Source organism: Tachyglossus aculeatus, chromosome 22 (genome assembly GCF_015852505.1).
Source record: "Tachyglossus aculeatus isolate mTacAcu1 chromosome 22, mTacAcu1.pri, whole genome shotgun sequence".
NCBI lineage: Eukaryota > Metazoa > Chordata > Mammalia > Monotremata > Tachyglossidae > Tachyglossus > Tachyglossus aculeatus.
In genome coordinates this window covers 39,298,287-39,316,345 of record NC_052087.1, presented here as the reverse complement: position 1 = coordinate 39,316,345, position 18,059 = coordinate 39,298,287, and the positions used below count along the sequence as shown (strand labels likewise).

The following is an 18,059-nucleotide window of genomic DNA, read 5'->3' as shown; positions in this document are numbered from 1 at the left end:
CCCATAATAAGCTTACAGTCTAGAGACGGATGTCTCTAGATCCTGCCAACATCGCGAATTGGACGTGTCCAAAACAGAAGTCCTTATCTTCCCACCCAAACTCCGTCCTCCAGCTGACTTTCCCGTCACTGTGGACGGCACCGCCACCCTTCCCGCCTCACAAGCCCGAAACCCTGGCATCGTCCTCGACTCGTCTCTCCCATTCAACCCACACGTTCGACCTGTCGCTACACCCCGTCGGTTCAGCCTTCACCCCGTCCCTAAACTTCGCCCTCCGCTTGCCATCTGGACTGCGACCGTGTTAATCCCAGTTACCCTCTTCCTGCCTCGCTCACTGCATCGGCCCTCTCGCTGACCTCTCAGCCTCCTGTGTCTTCCCCGCTCCAGTCCGTGCTTCACTCGGCTGTCCGGGTCATTTTGCTACAAAAATGTGAATTCGGTTCCTGTTTCTCCACCCCTCAAGAACCTCTAGTGGTTGCCCGGCCACCTCCGCATGTAACAGGAACTCCTTACCACTGACTTTAAAGCGGTCAGTCACCTTGCCCCCTCCTACCTCACCTCACTGCTTTCCTAATACAAGCCAGCCCACACATCGCTCCTCTAATGCCCATGTACTCACTGTACGTCCATCTCGCCCCCGGCATCTTGCCCACAACGTGCCTCTGGCCTGGCACGCCCTTCCTCTCCACATCGGACAATTCCTTTCCCCACCTTCGAAGCCTTATCGAAGACACATCTCCTCCAAGGGGCCTTCTCCGACTAAACCCTCTCACTCCCTTCTCTCCCTTCTTCTTCACCCTTGCACTTTTAGACTGTGAGCCCACTGTTGGGTAGGGACTGTCTCTACATGTTGCCAACTTGTCCTTCCCAAGCGTTTAGTACAGTGCTCTGCACACAGTAAGCACTCAATAAATACGATTGATTGATTGATTGCACTTGAATTTGCTCCCCTCCCTCAGACCTCCACCTCTCACGTCCATATCTGTCATTTATTTATTTCTATTCGTGGCTTCCTCCCCCTCTGGATTGAGTTCGTTGTGGGCAGGGAATGTGTCTACCAACTGTTATATATATTGTATATATATATATATATATTGTACATATAGCGGCGTGCCTCAGTGGAAAGAGCACGGGCTTTGGAGTCAGAGGTCATGGGTTCAAATCCTGGATCTGCCAACTGTCAGCTGTGTGACTCTGGTCAAGTTACTTAATTTCTCTGTGCCTGTTACCTCATCTGTAAAATGAGGATTAAAACTGTGAGCCCCCCGTGGGACAAACTGATCGCCTTGTAACCTCCCCAGAGCTTAGAACAGTGCTTAGTGTGTAGTAAGCGCTTTGTCTCCCCCTTCTAGACTGTGAACCCCCTGTTGGGTAGGGACCGTCTCTATATGTTGCCGACTTGTACTTCCCAAGCGCTTAGTCCAGTGCTCTGCACACAGTAAGCACTCAATAAATACGATTGAATGAATGAATATTTAACTCTCCCCAGCACTTAGTACAGTGCTCTGCACACAGTAAGCGCTCAATAAATATGATTGAATGAATGAATGAATGAACAAATACCATCATTATTATTATATATTTTCTGTTTTGTTGTCTGTCTCCCCCTTCTAGCCTGTGAGCCCGCTGTTGGGGAGGGACCGTCTCTAGATGTTGCCGACTTGTACTTCCCAAGCGCTTAGTCCAGTGCCCTGCACATAGTAAGCGCTCAATAAATACGATTGAATGAATGAATATTTAACTCTCCCCAGCACTTAGTCCAGTGCTCTGCACACAGTAAGCGCTCAGAAAATCCTGCCCACTGTTGGGTAGGGACTGTCTCTGTATGTTGCCAACTTGTACTTCCCAAGCGCTTAGTACAGTGCTCTGCACACAGTAAGCACTCAATAAATATGATTGATTGATTGATTGATTGATTGGTTGAGGGCCTCCTCACCTCCAGCAATGACGACCTGGCTGAGATCAAACACCTTCTCCTCAGGCTCCTTCTCCTTCTTCTTCTTCTCCTTTTTCTCCGGAATTCGCAGCAGGGACAACTCCTCGGGGTGCCGAATGCCTGGGAGAAGATAAGAAAGATTGATTCATTCATTCATTCAATCATATTTATTGAGCGCTTACTGTGTGCAGAGCACTGGACTAAGCGCTTGGAAAGTACAATTCGGCAACATCTAGAGATGGTCCCTACCCAACAACGGGCTCACAGTCTAGAAGGGGGAGACAGATGACAAAACAAAACATGGAGACGGGTGATTGATTGATTGGTGGGGACTTGGCTGATGGCGTGAGCCAACCCCTGCATCCCAACCCTCAGCTTCTGGGCCCTTGTGGTCCTTCACTGTCCAAGCGCTTAGTACAGTGCTCTGCTGGGGTAGATACGAGGTAATCAGGTTGTCCCATGTGGCGCTCAAAAGTCTTCATCCCCATTTTACAGATGAGGGAACTGAGGCCCAGATTAGTGAAGTGCCTTGCCCAAAGCCATTCATTCATTCATTCAATCGTATTTATTGAGCGCTTACTGTGTGCAGAGTACTGTACTAAGCGCTTGGGAAGTCCAAGTTGGCAACATATAGAGACGGTCCCTACCCAACAGCGGGCTCACAGTCTAGAAGACTTCTATGTGCCAAGCCCTGTTCTAAATACTGGGGTAGATATGAGGTAATCAGGTTGTCCCACATGGCGCTCAGAGTCTTCATCCCCATTTTACAGATGAGGGAACTGAGGCCCAGAGAAGTGAAGTGCCTTTCCCAAAGTCACACAGCTGACAAGTTCATTCATTCATTCATTCAATCATATTTATTGAGTGCTTACTGTGTGCAGAGCACTGGACTAAGCGCTTGGGAAGTACAAGTCGGCAACATATAGAGACGGTCCCTACCCAACGACCAGCTCACAGTCTAGAAGGGGGAGACAGACCACAAACAAAACATGTAGACAGGTGTCAAATCGTCAGAACAAATAGAATTAAAGCTATATGCACACCATTAACAAAATAAATAGAATAGTAAATATGGACAAGTAAAATAAATAGAGTAATAAATCTGTACAAATATATATACAAGTGCTGTGGGGAGGGGAAGGAGGTAGGGCGGAGGGGATGGGGAGGAGAGGAAAAAGGGGGCTCAGTCTGGGAAGGCCTCTTGGAGAAGGTGAGCTCTCGGGCTTTGAAGCGGGGAAGAGACAAGTGGCGGAGCCAGGATTAGAACCCATGACCTCTGACTCGCCAGCCCGTGCTCTTGCCACTGAGCCACGCTGCTTCTCTCTAGTGCCAGGGTAGATACAAACTAATCAGGTTGGACACATTCTGTGTCCCTCATGGGGCTCACAGTCTTCATCCCCATTTTACAGATGAGGTAACTGAGGCCCAGAGAAGTGAAGTGACTTGCCCAAGGTCACACAGCAGACAAGTGGTGGAGCCGGGACTAGAACCCGGGTCCTTCTGACTCCCAGGCCTGTGGTCTGTCCACTGGGCCACGCGGTTTCTCAGCGTGAGGAGGAAATATAATAATAATAATAATAATAATAATAATAATGCCATTTATTAAGTGCTTACTATGTGCAAAGCACTGTTCTAAGTGCTGGGGAGGTTACAAGGTGATCAGGTTGTCCCACGGTGGGGGCTCACAGTCTTCACCCCCATTTTACAGATGAGGTAACTGAGGCCCAGAGAAGTGAAGTGACTTGCCCAAGGTCACACTGCAGACAAGTGGCAGAGCCGGGACTAGAACCCGGGTCCTTCTGACTCCCAGGCCTGTGGTCTATCCACTGGACCATGCTGTTTCTCAGCATGAGGAGGAAATATAATAATAATAATAATAATGGCATTTATTAAGCGTTTACTATGTGCAAAGCACTGTTCTAAGCGCTGGGGAGGTTACATGGTGATCAGGTTGTCCCATAGAGGGCTCATAGTCTTAATCCCCATTTCACAGATGAGGTTAACTGAGGCCCAGAGAATAATAATAATAATGGCATTTATTAAGCGCTTACTATGTGCAAAGCACTGTTCTAAGTGCTGGGGAGGTTACAAGGTGATCAGGCTGTCCCACGTGGGGTTCACAGTCTTCATCCCCATTTTCCAGATGAGGGAACTGAGGCCCAGAGAAGTGAAGTGACTGGCCCCGAGTCACCCAGCTGACAATTGGCGGAGCCGGGATTCGAACCCATGACCTCTGACTGCAAAGCCCGGGCTCTTTCCACTGAGCCACGCTGCTTCTCTATAGGAAAGATGCCTTCAACGACTTGCCGAAGGCACACCTCATCCAAAGGCCTTCCCTCTCGTTTCTTCTTCTCCCACTCCCTTCCGCATCATCCTCACGCTTGGATTTTTGTGCGTGTGTGCGGGTGCTTCCCTGTGGAGCTGTGTGGAGCTCTCCCCCTCATCCCCCTCTCCATCCCTCCCATCTTACCTCCTTCCCTTCCCCACAGCACCTGTATATATGGATATATGTTTGCACATATTTATTACTCTATTTATTTATTTTACTAGTACATATCTATTCTATTTATTTTATTTTGTTAGTATGTTTGGTTTTGTTCTCTGTCTCCCCCTTCTAGACTGTGAGCCCACTGTTGGGTAGGGACCGTCTCTAGATGTTGCCAACTTGGACTTCCCAAGCGCTTAGTCCAGTGCTCTGCACACAGTAAGCGCTCAATAAATACGATTGATTGATTGATTGATTTGCTCCCTTTATTCCCCCTCTCCCTCAGCCCTACAGCACTTAGGTCCGTATCTGTCATTTATTTATTTCTATTCACAGCCGTCTACACCGTGGGCTTATTGTGGGCAGGAAACGTGTCTCCCGATTCTATTCTAGACTGTGGGCTCACCATTAATATGTTTTTTTTTGTAGTCCATCTCCCCCTTCTAGACTGTGAGCCCGCTGTTGGGTAGGGACCGTCTCTAGATGTTGCCGACTTGTCCTTCCCAAGCGCTTAGTACAGTGCTCTGCACCCAATAAGTGCTCAATAAAGACGATTGAATGAATGAATCGTGGGCAGGGACTGTGTCTGTTTGTTGCTCTATTATAGTCTCCCAGCTGCTTAGTACAGTGCTTTGCACACAGTAAGAAGCAGCATGGTGAGAAGCAGCAGAGTGTAGTGGATAGGGCCTGGGCCTAGGAGTTGGAAGGTTATGATGATGATGGCATTTGTTAAGCGCTTACTATGTGCCAAGCACTGTTCTAAGCGCTGGGGGAGGTTACAAGGTGATCAAGTTGTCCCACAGCGGGCTCACAGTTTTAATCCCACTTTCACAAATAAGGCAACTGAGGCCCAGAGAAGTGAAGTGACTTGCCCAAAGTCACACAGCTGACAGTTGGCAGAGCCGGGATTTGAACCCCTGATCTCTGACTCCAAAGCCCGGGCTCTTTCCACGGAGCCACGCTGCTTCTCCGTTATGGGTTCGAATCCCGACTCTGCCAGTTGTCAGCTGCGTGACCTTGGGCCAGTCACTTCATTTCTCTGGGCCTCGGTTACCTCAGCTGGAAAATGGGGATTGAGACTGGGAGCCCCATGTGGGACAGGGACTGTGTCCAACCCGATTTGTGCCTCAGTTCCCTCATCTGTAAAATGGGGATGAAGACTGTGAGCCCCACGTGGGACAATCTTGATTACCTTGTATCCCCCCGCCCCAGCACTTGGAACAGTGCTCGGCACATAGAGAAGCAGCGTGGCTCAGTGGAAAGAGCCCGGGCTCTGGAGTCAGAGGTCATGGGTTCCAATCCCGCTCCGCCACTTGTCAGCCATGTGACTTTGGGCAAGCCACTTCACTTCTCTGGGCCTCAGTTACCTCCTCTGTAAAATGGGGATGAAGACCGTGAGCCCCCTGTGGGACAACCTGATCACCTTGTATTCCCCCAGCGCTTAGAACAGTGCTTTGCACATAGTAAGCGCTTAATAAATGCCATTATTATTTTTATAGTAAGCGCTTAACAAATACTAACATTATTATTATTGTATCCACCCCAGTGCTTAGTACAGTGCCCGGCACACAGTAAATGCTTAACAAATACCACAGTAAGCGTTCAATAAATACAACTTAATGACTACCCTCCTCAAATCCACCAGACGATTATTCTACTGGCTTGAAAACCTTACTGAAGGCCCATCTCCTCCAAGAGGCCTTCCCAGACTGAGCCCCACTTTTCCTCAACTCCCACTCCCTTCCTCATCGCCCTGACTTGCTCCCTTTGCTCTTCCCCCCAAACCCCAGCCCCACAGCACTTATGTCCAAATATGTCATTTTATTGATTTGTCTTGATGTCTGTTTATTTGTTTTGATGTCTACCTCTCCCCCCTCTATCAATCAATCAATCAATCCTATTTATTGAGCGCTTACTGTGTGCAGAGCACTGTACTAAGCACTTGGGAAGTACAAATTGGCAACATATAGAGACAGTCCCTACCCAACAGTGGGCTCACAGTCTAAAAGGGGGGCTCACAGTCTAAAAGGGGGGCTCACAGTCTAAAAGGGGACTGTAAGCTCGTTGTGCGCAGGGATTGTCACTTTTTATCGCTGTACTGTACTTTCCCAAACGCTTAGTACAGTGGTCTGCACACAGTAAGCGCTCAATAAATACAATTGATTGATATACTCTCCCGTGCACTTTGTACAAGAGACGCAGCGTGGAGAGCCCGGGCTTGGGAGCAGAGGTCGCGGGTTCTAATCCCGGCTCCGCCACTTATCAGCTGTGTGACTTTGGGCAAGTCAGTAACTTCTCTGGGCCTCAGTTACCTCATCTGGAAAATGGGGGTGAAGACTGTGAGCCCCACGTGGGACAACCTGATCACCTTGTATTTCCCTCCAGCGCTTAGAACAGTGCTTTGCACATAGTAAGCGCTTAACAAATGCCATTATTATTATTATTATCATTATCTGGAAAATGGGGATGAAGACTGTGAGCCCCCCGTGGGACAACCTGATCACCTTGTATTTCCCCCCAGCGCTTAGAACAGTGCTTTGCACATAGTAAGCGCTTAACAAATGCCATTATTATTATTATTATCATTATCTGGAAAATGGGGATGAAGACTGTGAGCCCCCCGTGGGACAACCTGATTACCTTGTATCCCCCCCAGCGCTTAGAACAGTGCTTCGCACATAGTAAGCGCTTAACAAATGCCATTATTATTATTATTATTATCTGGAAAATGGGGATGAAGACTGTGAGCCCCACGTGGGACAACCTGATCACCTTGTATCCCCCCAGCGCTTAGAACAGTGCTTTGCACATAGTAAGTGCTTAACAAATGCCATTATTATTATTATTATTATTATTATCTGAAAATGGGGTTGAAGACTGTGAGCCCAACGTGGGACAACCTGATCACCTTGTATCCCACCCAGCGCTTAGAACAGTAATTCGCACATAGTAAGCGCTTAACAAATGCCATTATTATTATTATCTGGAAAATGGGGATGAAGACTGTGAGCCCCACGTGGGACAACCTGATCACCTTGCATCCCCTCCAGCACTTAGAACAGTGCTTTGCACATAGTAAGTGCTTAACAAATGCCATTATTATTATTATTATTATTATTATTTAGACTGTGAGCCCACTGTTGGGTAGGGACTGTCTCTATGTGATGCCAATTTGTACTTCCCAAGCGCTTAGTACAGTGCTCTGCACATAGTAAGCGCTCAATAAATACGATTGATTGATTGATTGATTGATTATTATTATTAAGTGCTGTGCTCACAATAAGTGGTCGATCAACGCGATTGATTGATAGACAGATTGATGGGCAGAGGGGCTGGGCCGGGGCAGTCATTCATTCATTCAATCGTATTTATTGAGCGCTTAGTGTGTGCAGAGCGCTGTACTAAGCACTTGGGAAGTACAATCAATCAATCAATCGTATTTATTGAGCGCTTACTGTGTGCAGAGCGCTGTCCTAAGCACTTGGGAAGTACAATCAATCAATCAATCGTATTTATTGAGCGCTTACTGTGTGCCGAGCGCTGTACTAAGTGCTTGGGAAGTACAAGTTGGCAACATATAGGGACGGTCCCTACCCAACAATGGGCTCACAGTCTAGAAGGGGGAGACGGACGACAAGACGAAACATGTGGCCAGGTGTCAGAGCCGTACTCACTGAGGACGCGGCAGATGGCGGCGACGGCTTGGAAGAGGGGCCGGGAGAAGCTGACCCGGAGCCGCAGGGCCCGGCGATTGGGCAGCCGCAGGATGACCGGCCGGTGCTGGGGTCCGAAGAAGAGGCGGGCGTCCGCCAGGATCCCGTACTTGTCCAGAGTCCAGTGCGTCTGCAGTAGCCACAGCTTCTTCTGATCCCACCACACGCCATAGTCCGACCAGTCCTGCTTCTTCTCTGGAGGGACGGAGGAGACAACAATCAATCAATCAATCAATCAATCAATATATCAATCGTATTTATTGAGCCCTTACTGTGTGCAGAGCACTGTACCAAGCGCTTGGGAAGTACAAATTGGCAACACATAGAGACAGTCCCTACCCAACAGTGGGCTCACAGTCTAAAAGGGGGAGGCAGAGAACAAAGCCAAGACATACCAAAAAAATAAAATGAATAGGATAGAAATGTACAAGTAAAATAAATAAATAAATAGAGTAATCAATCAATCAATCAATCAATCGTATTTATTGAGCGCTTACTATGTGCAGAGCACTGGACTAAGCGCTTGGGAAGTACAAATTGGCAACACATAGAGACAGTCCCTACCCAACAGTGGGCTCACAGTCTAAAAGGGGGAGGCAGAGAACAGAACCAAACATACCAACAAAATAAGATAAATAGGATAGAAATGTACAAGTAAAATAAATAAATAAATAGAGTAATGAATATGTACAACCATATATACATCTATACAGGTGCTGTGGGGAAGGGAAGGAGGTAAGATGGGGGGATGGAGAGGGGGACGAGGGGGAGAGGAAGGAAGGGGCTCAGTCTGGGAAGGCCTCCTGGAGGAGGTGAGCTCTCAGTAGGGCCTTGAAGGGAGGAAGAGAGCGAGCTTGGCGGATGGGCAGAGGGAGGCCATTCCAGGCCCGGGGTCGATGGCGGGACAGGCGAGAACGAGGTGAACACCCCGGCAACAAGGGCGCGCGGGGTTGGCACGGGAGGACTGTTGGCATCGGGGCCTTCTCACCCCCACCGTCCGCCGGCCCCGGGACTCCCAGCCTGAGCCGCCCCGGAGTCGCGGGGGTCAGAGGGCAGGGCCGGGCTGGGAGAGCTCGGCGCTCGCCCCAAGCTCTAGCGCAGCCCCACGTGTCGAGAAGCAGCGTGGCTCGGTGGAGAGAGCCCGGGCTTTGGGGTCAGAGGTCATGGGTTCAAACCCCGGCTCCGTCACTCGTCAGCTGGGTGACTTTGGGCAAGTCACTTAACTTCTCTGGGCCTCAGTGACCTCATCTGTAAAATGGGGAGGAAGACTGTGAGCCCCCGTGGGACAACCTGATCACCTTGTAACCTCTCCGGCGCTTAGAACAGTGCTTTGCACATAGTAAGTGCTTAATAAATGCCATCACTATTATTATTATTACTATGTGCCAAGCACTGTTCTAAGCGCTGGGGTAGATACAAGATAATCAGGTGTCCCCCATGGGGCTCACAGTCTTCACCCCCATTTTACAGTTGAGAGAACTGAGGCACCCAGTGAAGTGGCTTCCCCAAGGTCACACAGCAGCAGACAAGAGGTCTTGGGTTCTTTTAGACTGTGAGCCCGCTGTTGGGTAGGGACCGTCTCTACATGTTGCCAACTTGTACTTCCCAAGCGCTTAGTACAGTGCTCTGCACACAGTAAGCGCTCAATAAATACGATCGATTGATTGATTGATTCTAATCCCAGCTTCGCCACTTAACTCCGCCAAGTCACTTCACTTCTCCGGGCCTCAGTTCCCTCATCTCCAAAATGGGGATCAAGACTGTGAGCCCCGCGTGGGACGGGGATCGCGTCGGACCCTCGCGTCTACCCCAGGGCTTACTACGGTGTCCGGCACAAAGTCGGCACTGAATAAATACCATAGAAAAAGGAAGGGTCTGAGGTGGGGAGGGGACGGGTGAGCTCTGCTGTCCGGTGGGGTGGTGGAGGGAGGGCGGCTGGCTGAGCTCCGCGCTGATGTCCCTCGGGGCCTTCCCTATTAGACTCCCTTCCCCTTTCACATCCTCATCCCTGGTCTCTGTTAAGGAGTTCTCCCTGCGGAGCCCAGGCAGAAGCCCTGTTGGGAACTGCCCAACCTCGTGAGCGCTTGGGAAGTACAAGTTGGTAACATATAGAGACGGTCCCTACCCAACAACAGGGTCACAGGCCAATTCATTCAATCGTATTTATCGAGCGCTTACCGTGCGCAGAGCACTGGACCAAGTGCTTGGGAAGTACAAGTCGGCAGCATCTAGAGACGGTCCCTACCCAACAACGGGCTCACAGTCTGGAAGGTGAGACGGCCGACAAAACAAAACACGTGGACGGGTGTCAAGTCGTCAGAACAAATAGAATTAAAGCTAGATAATAATAATAATAATGGTATTTGTTAAGCGCTTACTATGTGCAAAGCACTGTTCTAGATGCACATCATTAACAAAATAAATAGAACAGTAAATATGTACAAGTCAAATAAAGAGAGTAATAAATCTGTACATATATATATATAGGTGCTGTGGGGAGGGGAAGGAGGTAGGGCGGGGGGATGGGGGAGAGGAGAGGTAAAAGGGGGCTCAGTTTGGGAAGGCCTCTTGGAGGAGGTGAGCTCTCTGTTGGGCTTTGAAGGGAGGAAGAGAGCTAGCTTGGCGGATGCGTGGAGGGAGGGCATTCCATTCATGCATTCATTCAATCGCATTTATTGAGCGCTTACTGTGTGCAGAGCACTGGACCGAGCGCTTGGGAAGTGCAAGTCGGCAACATCTAGAGACGGTCCCTACCCAACAGCGGGCTCACAGTCTAGACGGGGGAGACAGAGAACAAAACCAAACAAAAGAAGCACTGTTCTAAGCGCTGGGGGGGATGTAAGGTGATCCGGTTGTCCCATGTGGGGCTCATAGACTTACGATTGATTGATTGATTACCTTGTATCTACCTCAGTGCTTAGTACAATGCCTGAAACATAGTAAGCGCTTAAAAGTGCCACAGATATTATTATTATTAGTTAAGGCAGGATAGGATAAGTGCTTGGATCAACAGAGTAGCGATTGTGAGCCCGCTGTAGGGTAGGGACCGTCTCTATATGTTGCCAACTTGTATTTCCCAAGCGCTTAGTCCAGTGCTCTGCACACAGTAAGCGCTCAATAAATACGATTGAATGAATGACTGGATGGAGAGGAAAGGAAAGATTTTAATAATGATAATTATTGTGGTACTTGTTAAGTGCTTACTATCAATCAATCAATTGTATTTATTGAGCGCTTACTGTGTGCAGAGCACTGTACTAAGCGCTTGGGAAGTACAAGTTGGCAACATATAGAGACAGTCCTTACCCAGCAGTGGGCTCACAATCTAAAAAGGGGGAGACAGAGGACAAAACCAAACATACTAACAAAATAAAATAAATAGAATAGATATGTACAAGTAAAATAAATAAATAAATAGAGTAATAAATCTGTACAAACATATATACATATATCCAGGTGCTGTGGGGAAGGGAAGGAGGTAAGATGTGGGGGATGGAGAGGGGGACGAGGGGGAGAGGAAGGAAGGGGCTGTGCCAAGCACTGTTCTAAGCACTGGGGGGGATACAAGGTAAACCAGGTTGTCCCACACAGGGCTCACAGTCTTAATCCCCATTTTACAGATGAGGGAATTGAGGCACAGAGAAGCTAAGTGACTTGCCCAAAGTCACCAAGCTGACAAGTGGCGGAGTCGGGATTAGAACCCATGACCTCTGACCCCCCCAAGCCCAGGCTCTCTCCACTGAGCCACGCCGCTTCTCAAGATTTTAGCGATATATTGCCAAGGTAGAACCGACAGGTTCGGTGACAGATGGAATATGAGAGCCGGGTCAAGGACAATGCCGAAGTTCCGGACTTGTGAGATGGGAAGGCTAGTGGAACTGTCTACAGCGACGGGAAAGATGCGGGGAGGACAGGATTTGGATGGAAAGACGAGGGGTTCTGTTTGGGACATATCTAGTTTGAGGTTTTGGCGGGAAGGCCCCCCCAGCCTTCATCCCCACGTGGCTCAGTGGAAAGAGCCCGGGCTTTGGGGTCAGAGGTCATGGGTTCTAATCCCGGCTCCACCATCATCATCATCATCAACCGTATTTTATTGAGTGCTTACTGTGTGCAGAGCACTGTACTAAGTGCTTGGGAAGTACAAGTTGGCAATATATAGAGACAGTCCCTACCCAACAGTGGGCTCACAGTCTAAAAGTCTGCTGTGTGACCTTGGGCAAGTCACTTAACTTCTCTGAGCCTGTTACCTCATTTGTAAAAATGGGGATGAAGCCTGTGAGCCCCACGTGGGACAACTTGATCACACTGTACCCCCCCCCAGCGCTTAGAACAGTGCTTTGCACATAGTAAGCGCTTAACAAATGCCCTCATTAGTATTATTATTATCCCCGCCGCAGGTTGAGAGAAGGGTTGGGGAACTCTACCCGTCCCCCACAGCTGCGCCAGCACAGCGTTGCTGCAATTTCCTGTTGGGGGAGGTTGAGGTCTTCCTGTCTGGTCTTTCAACTGGCTCGGGGTGGCGGGGGGCGGAGGGCGTGAGGTCTCGGCAGGCCGCCGCTCCCCATCCCTTACTCCAGACTGTCTGAGTCCCGGGGGCTCCTGCGAACTACCGCCCACCACCCCCAAAACTCCCTACCCCTAGGGTGGCGGGGGCTCCCCGAGACCAGGGAATTTCCCCAGTCCATCCCAGTCCAGCATGGAAGTACTGAGGGAGGGTGACATCCCCCCCGCCCCCGTCTCCCCCTTTTAGACTGTGAGCCCACTGTTGGGTAGGGACTGTCTCTATATGTTGCCAACTTGTACTTTCCAAGTGCTTAGTCCAGTGCTCTGCACACAGTAAGCGCTCGATAAATACGATTGATTGATTGATTACCTCCTTCCCTTCCCCACAGCACCTGTATATATGTTTGTACATATTTATTATCCTATTTTACTTGGACATATCTCTTCTACTTATTTTATTTTCTTAATACGTTTGGTTCTGTTCTCTGTCTCCCGCTTCTAGACTGTGAGCCCACTGTTGGGTAGGGACCGTCTCTAGATATTGCCAACTTGGACTTCCCAAGCGCTTAGTCCAGTGCTCTGCACACAGTAAGCGCTCGATAAATACGATTGATTGATTGATTACCTCCTTCCCTTCCCCACAGCACCTGTATATATGTTTGTACCTATTTATTATCCTATTTTACTTGTCCATATTTATTCTATTTATTTTATTTTGTTAGTATGTTTGGTTCTGTTCTCTGTCTCCCGCTTCTAGACTGTGAGCCCACTGTTGGGTAGGGACCGTCTCTATATGTTGCCAACTTGTACTTCCCAAGCGCTTAGTCCAGTGCTCTGCACACAGTAAGTGCTCGATAAATACGATTGATTGATTGATTACCTCCTTCCCTTCCCCACAGCACCTGTATATATGTTTGTACATATTTATTATCCTATTTTACTTGGACATATCTCTTCTATTTATTCTATTTTCTTAATACGTTTGGTTTTGTTCTCTGTCTCCCCCTTCTAGACTGTGAGCCCACTGTTGGGTAGGGACTGTCTCTATACGTTGCCAACTTGTACTTCCCAAGCGCTTAGTCCAGTGCTCTGCACACAGTAAACGCTCGATAAATACGATTGATTGATTGATTACCTCCTTCCCTTCCCCACAGCACCTGTATATATGTTTGTACATGTTTATTATCCTATTTTACTTGGACATATCTATTCTATTTATTTTATTTTCTTAATACGTTTGGTTCTGTTCTCTGTCTCCCGCTTCTAGACTGTGAGCCCACTGTTGGGTAGGGACCGTCTCTATACGCTGCCAACTTGGACTTCCCAAGCGCTTAGTCCAGTGCTCTGCACACAGTAAGCGCTCGATAAATACGATTGATTGATTGATTACCTCCTTCCCTTCCCCACAGCACCTGTATATATGTTTGTACATATTTATTATCCTATTTTACTTGGACATATCTATTCTATTTATTTTATTTTCTTAATACGTTTGGTTTTGTTCTCTGTCTCCCCCTTCTAGACTGTGAGCCCACTGTTGGGTAGGGACTGTCTCTACATGTTGCCAACTTGGACTTCCCAAGCGTTTAGTCCAGTGCTCTGCACACATTAAGCGCTCGATAAATACGATTGATTGATTGATTACCTCCTTCCCTTCCCCACAGCACCTGTATATATGTTTGCACATATTTATTATCCTATTTTACTTGGACGTATCTATTCTATTTATTTTATTTTCTTAATACGTTTGGTTTTGTTCTCTGTCTCCCCTCTCTAGACTGTGAGCCCGCTGTTGGGTAGGGACCGTCTCTAGATGTTGCCAACTTGGACTTCCCAAGCGCTTAGTACAGTGCTCTGCACACAGTAAGCGCTCGATAAATAAGATTGATTGATTGATTGACTGGTGGGGAAGAGGAAGGGATTGGCCTCCCCCGCAGGGGGAGGCGGTGGGGAGAACAGGAAGAGGGGGAGGGAGAAGAGGGGAAGTTGGGGGAATTTCTGTTTTGGGAACAAATGATTAAAATGGAGGCTGAGTCACCCTGGAAGTCTTATCATAGGCGGCACAGCAGGGCGTGAGGCCGGGGGAGCCAGTGGGGACCAGGTTTCCGGGAGGAGGGGAGCCGCCTTGGTGGAAGGCGATGGGGACATCTCCCCCAACCCCCCACAGCCACCCACCCTGGAGCTCAGGGCTGGGCGAGGGGGGCGGGAGGCGTCTCACCCTCCCGGATATAGAGGGGTCCGAGGCCACTCACGGATCTTTTCCACGATCTGCAGGATGACCCCTCCGATGTGCATTTCCCCGGTGACCCTCAGGACCACAGGCTCAGACTCGGTCTCCTGCTCCCCGACGAGAACTTGGAGCTCCCAGGTGGAGTCGATGTAATCTCCGCTTGCCGTCTTCAGGCCTGCCATGGCTGCGGGGCCCGGGGCCTGTTGGCAGGACGTAGCGAGGGGGCAGAGTGAAGGCCTGTGTTGCCCTCCCTGCCTCGGGGGCCACCCTTGTCTGCTCCACTTCCTAGCCTGCAGGCGGTTTGCGAGGTTAGGGGGAGGAAGAGAAGTCGGAGTCGGTTTTGTTCGAATGGAAGAGCACCAGGAGCCGGGGGAACTGAGGCTCGGTTGGGCAACAAATAGGAGCTGCTGTTCACGCCCCGCTATTTCACCCCGCCATCGATCAACTTAGCGTTCAGGAGAATACGACAGAACTTGTAGCATGGTCTAGTAGATAGATCATAGGCCAGGGAGACAGGAGGGCCTGGGTTCTAATCCCAGCTCTGCCACTTGCCTGCTGGGCGACCTTAGACAAGTCACTTCACTTCTCTGTGCCTCCGTTACCTCATCTGCAAAATGGGGGTTAAGACTGTGAGCCCCCCGTGGGACAACCTGATCACTTTGTAACCTCCCCAGTGCTTAGAACAGTGCTTTGCACATAGTAACTGCTTAATAAATGCCATCATTATTATTATTATTGTTATTATTATTATCCACACCTCAGTTTCCTCATCCGCGAAATGGGGATTAAATCCCTATTTTCCCTCCCCATGTGGGACAGGGATTGGGTCCCAACTGATTATCTTGTACCCACCCCAGCGGTTGGTCCTGTGACGCCCCCGGGATGTAGTAATCGCTTCCCTCTCCACCTAAGCCAGGGATTGTGGGTTCGAGTCCCCACCTGGGGTGGAAGGAATTGCTTTATTGAGAAGCAGTAAGGCTTAATGGATAGAGCACGGGACTGGGGGGGTCAGAAGGTTGTGGGTTTTAATCCCGGATCTGCCACTTACTAATAATAACGATGGCATTTGTGAAGCGCTTACTATGTGCAAAGCACTGTTCTAAGCACTAGGGAGGATACAAGGAGATCAGGTTGTCCCACGTTGGGCTCACAGCCTTAATCCCCATTTTCCAGATGAGGTAACTGAGGCCCAGAGAAGGGAAGTGACTTGCCCAAAGTCACACAGCTGACAATTGGCGGAGCCGGGATTTGAACCCAAGACCTCTGCCTCCAAAGCCCAGGCTCTTTCCACTGAGCCACGCTGCACTTGACTGGTGTGTGACCTTGAGAAAGTCCCTTCACTTCTCTGGGCCTCAGTTCCCTCATGGGTAAAATGGGGACGAAGACTGTGAGCCCCACATGGGACAGGGACTGTGTCCAACACAAATATCTTGGATCTTCCCCAGCGCTTAGAACAGTGCCTGGTGCATAGTAAGTGCCTAACAAATACCATCCTTATTAGTATTATTAGCCCGTAGTCAGTGTTTAAGAAACAGCACGATTATTATTATCGCTAGTGCTGGTCCAGTCCTTCTAGACAGTGAGTCCACAGTTGGGTAGGGACCTTCTCTATATGTTGCCAACTTGTACTTCCTAAGCGCTTAGTACAGTGCTCTGCACACAGTAAGCGCTCAATAAATACGATTGAATGAATGAATGCTGGCAAGCCAGGAGTTTGGGCCTCCTCCATTTCGACCGACTGAAAGCAAGTCCAGTGCTCTGCACACAGTAAGCGCTCAAGAAATACGATTGAATGAATGAATGAATGCTGGCAAGCTGGGAGTTTGGGCCTCCTCCATGCTCTGCACACAGTAAGTGCTCAATAAATACGATTGAATGAATGAATGAATGAATGCTGGCATGCTGGGAGTTTGGACCTACTCCATGCTCTGCACACAGTAAGCGCTCAATAAATACGATTTAATGAATGAATGAATGCTGGGAAGCCAGGAGTTTGGGCCTCCTCCATTGCTCTGCACACAGTAAGCGCTCAATAAATACGATTAGACTGTGAGCCCACTGTTGGGTAAGGCCTGTCTCTATATGTTGCCAACTTGTACTTCCCAAGCGCCTAGTCCAGTGCTCTGCACCCAGTAAGCGCTCAATAAATACGATTGATTGATTGATTGATTGAATGAATGAACGAACGCTGGCAAGCCGGGAGTTCGGGCCTCCTCCATTTCGACCGACCGAAAGCAAGGGTCGACCCCTGACCGCTCCCCAAAGAGGAAGCTGCGCACCGGCACAGGAAATGGCAGGAGAAACCTTCCCCATCCTCGCGGATGGCATCCCCTGTCAATCCATCAATCGTATTTATTGAGCGCTTACTGTGTGCGGAGCACTGGACTAAGCGCTTGGGAAGGACAAGTTGGTCGATCCCCATCCCGGCGGATGGCCCGGGCGGGCACAGGGGAGGCAACGCCTGCTAGCCGGGCCACCTAAGAGGGCAGGCCAGGACGCGGCGCTCCTCGGGAAGTGGGTCCTTACCTTGCTCGGGGTGAGTCGGGGGGTCTCGGGGGCCTCTGGATCCAACACTAGGGATTCCTCCCCCAGAACCGCAGGCCGCCGTGTTCTCTTTTTCACTTCCTTCAGCCGAGGGCACTCCTCTGACTCTTCACTTCTCTATCTTCACTGGATGACAAGTGACAAGGGGGAGGGCCGAAGGTGGCACCCAATCACTCCCCGGAAGCCAACGGGACCCCACGGGAAACAGAAGAAGCAGGCGGAGGAAAGGGAAGCAGCGTGGCCTAGTGGATAGAGCCCGGGCCTGGGAATAAGGAGGACCTGGGTTCTAATCTTAGCTCCGCCGCTCGCCTGCGGTGTGACCTCGGGCAAGTCAATCAATCAATCAATCAAACAATTGTATTTATTGAGCGCTTACTGTGTGCAGAGAACTGGACTAAGCGCTCGGGAAGTACAAGTTGGCAACATAGAGAGACGGTCCCTACCCAACAGTGGGCTCGCAGTCTAGAAGGGGGAAGTCGCGTCGCGTCGCCGGGCCTCGGTTCCCTCATCTGGAAAATGAGGATTGAGGCTGTGAGCCCCATGTGGGGCAGGGGCTGTGTCCGACCTCATCATCATCATCAATCGTATTTATTGAGCGCTTACTGTGTGCAGAGCACTGTACTAAGTGCTTGGGAAGTACAAATTGGC

General features: G+C 49.6%; 1 protein-coding gene across 1 annotated transcript in view; it reads right to left on the bottom strand.

Annotated features, from left to right (window-relative positions):
- Nucleotides 1-17,473, bottom strand: part of FERMT3 (fermitin family member 3) — a 36,076-nt gene extending 18,603 nt beyond the window's left edge. Inside the window, exons 1-4 of the mRNA XM_038764977.1 lie at nucleotides 17,394-17,473; nucleotides 14,890-15,067; nucleotides 8,096-8,329; nucleotides 1,937-2,056 (exon numbers count right to left, since the gene is read on the bottom strand). Coding sequence (XP_038620905.1) covers nucleotides 1,937-2,056; nucleotides 8,096-8,329; nucleotides 14,890-15,049 — 514 coding nt within the window. The 5' untranslated portion in view covers nucleotides 15,050-15,067; nucleotides 17,394-17,473. The remainder of the gene's footprint in view (nucleotides 1-1,936; nucleotides 2,057-8,095; nucleotides 8,330-14,889; nucleotides 15,068-17,393) is intronic.
- Between the last annotated feature and the right edge of the window lie 586 nt (nucleotides 17,474-18,059).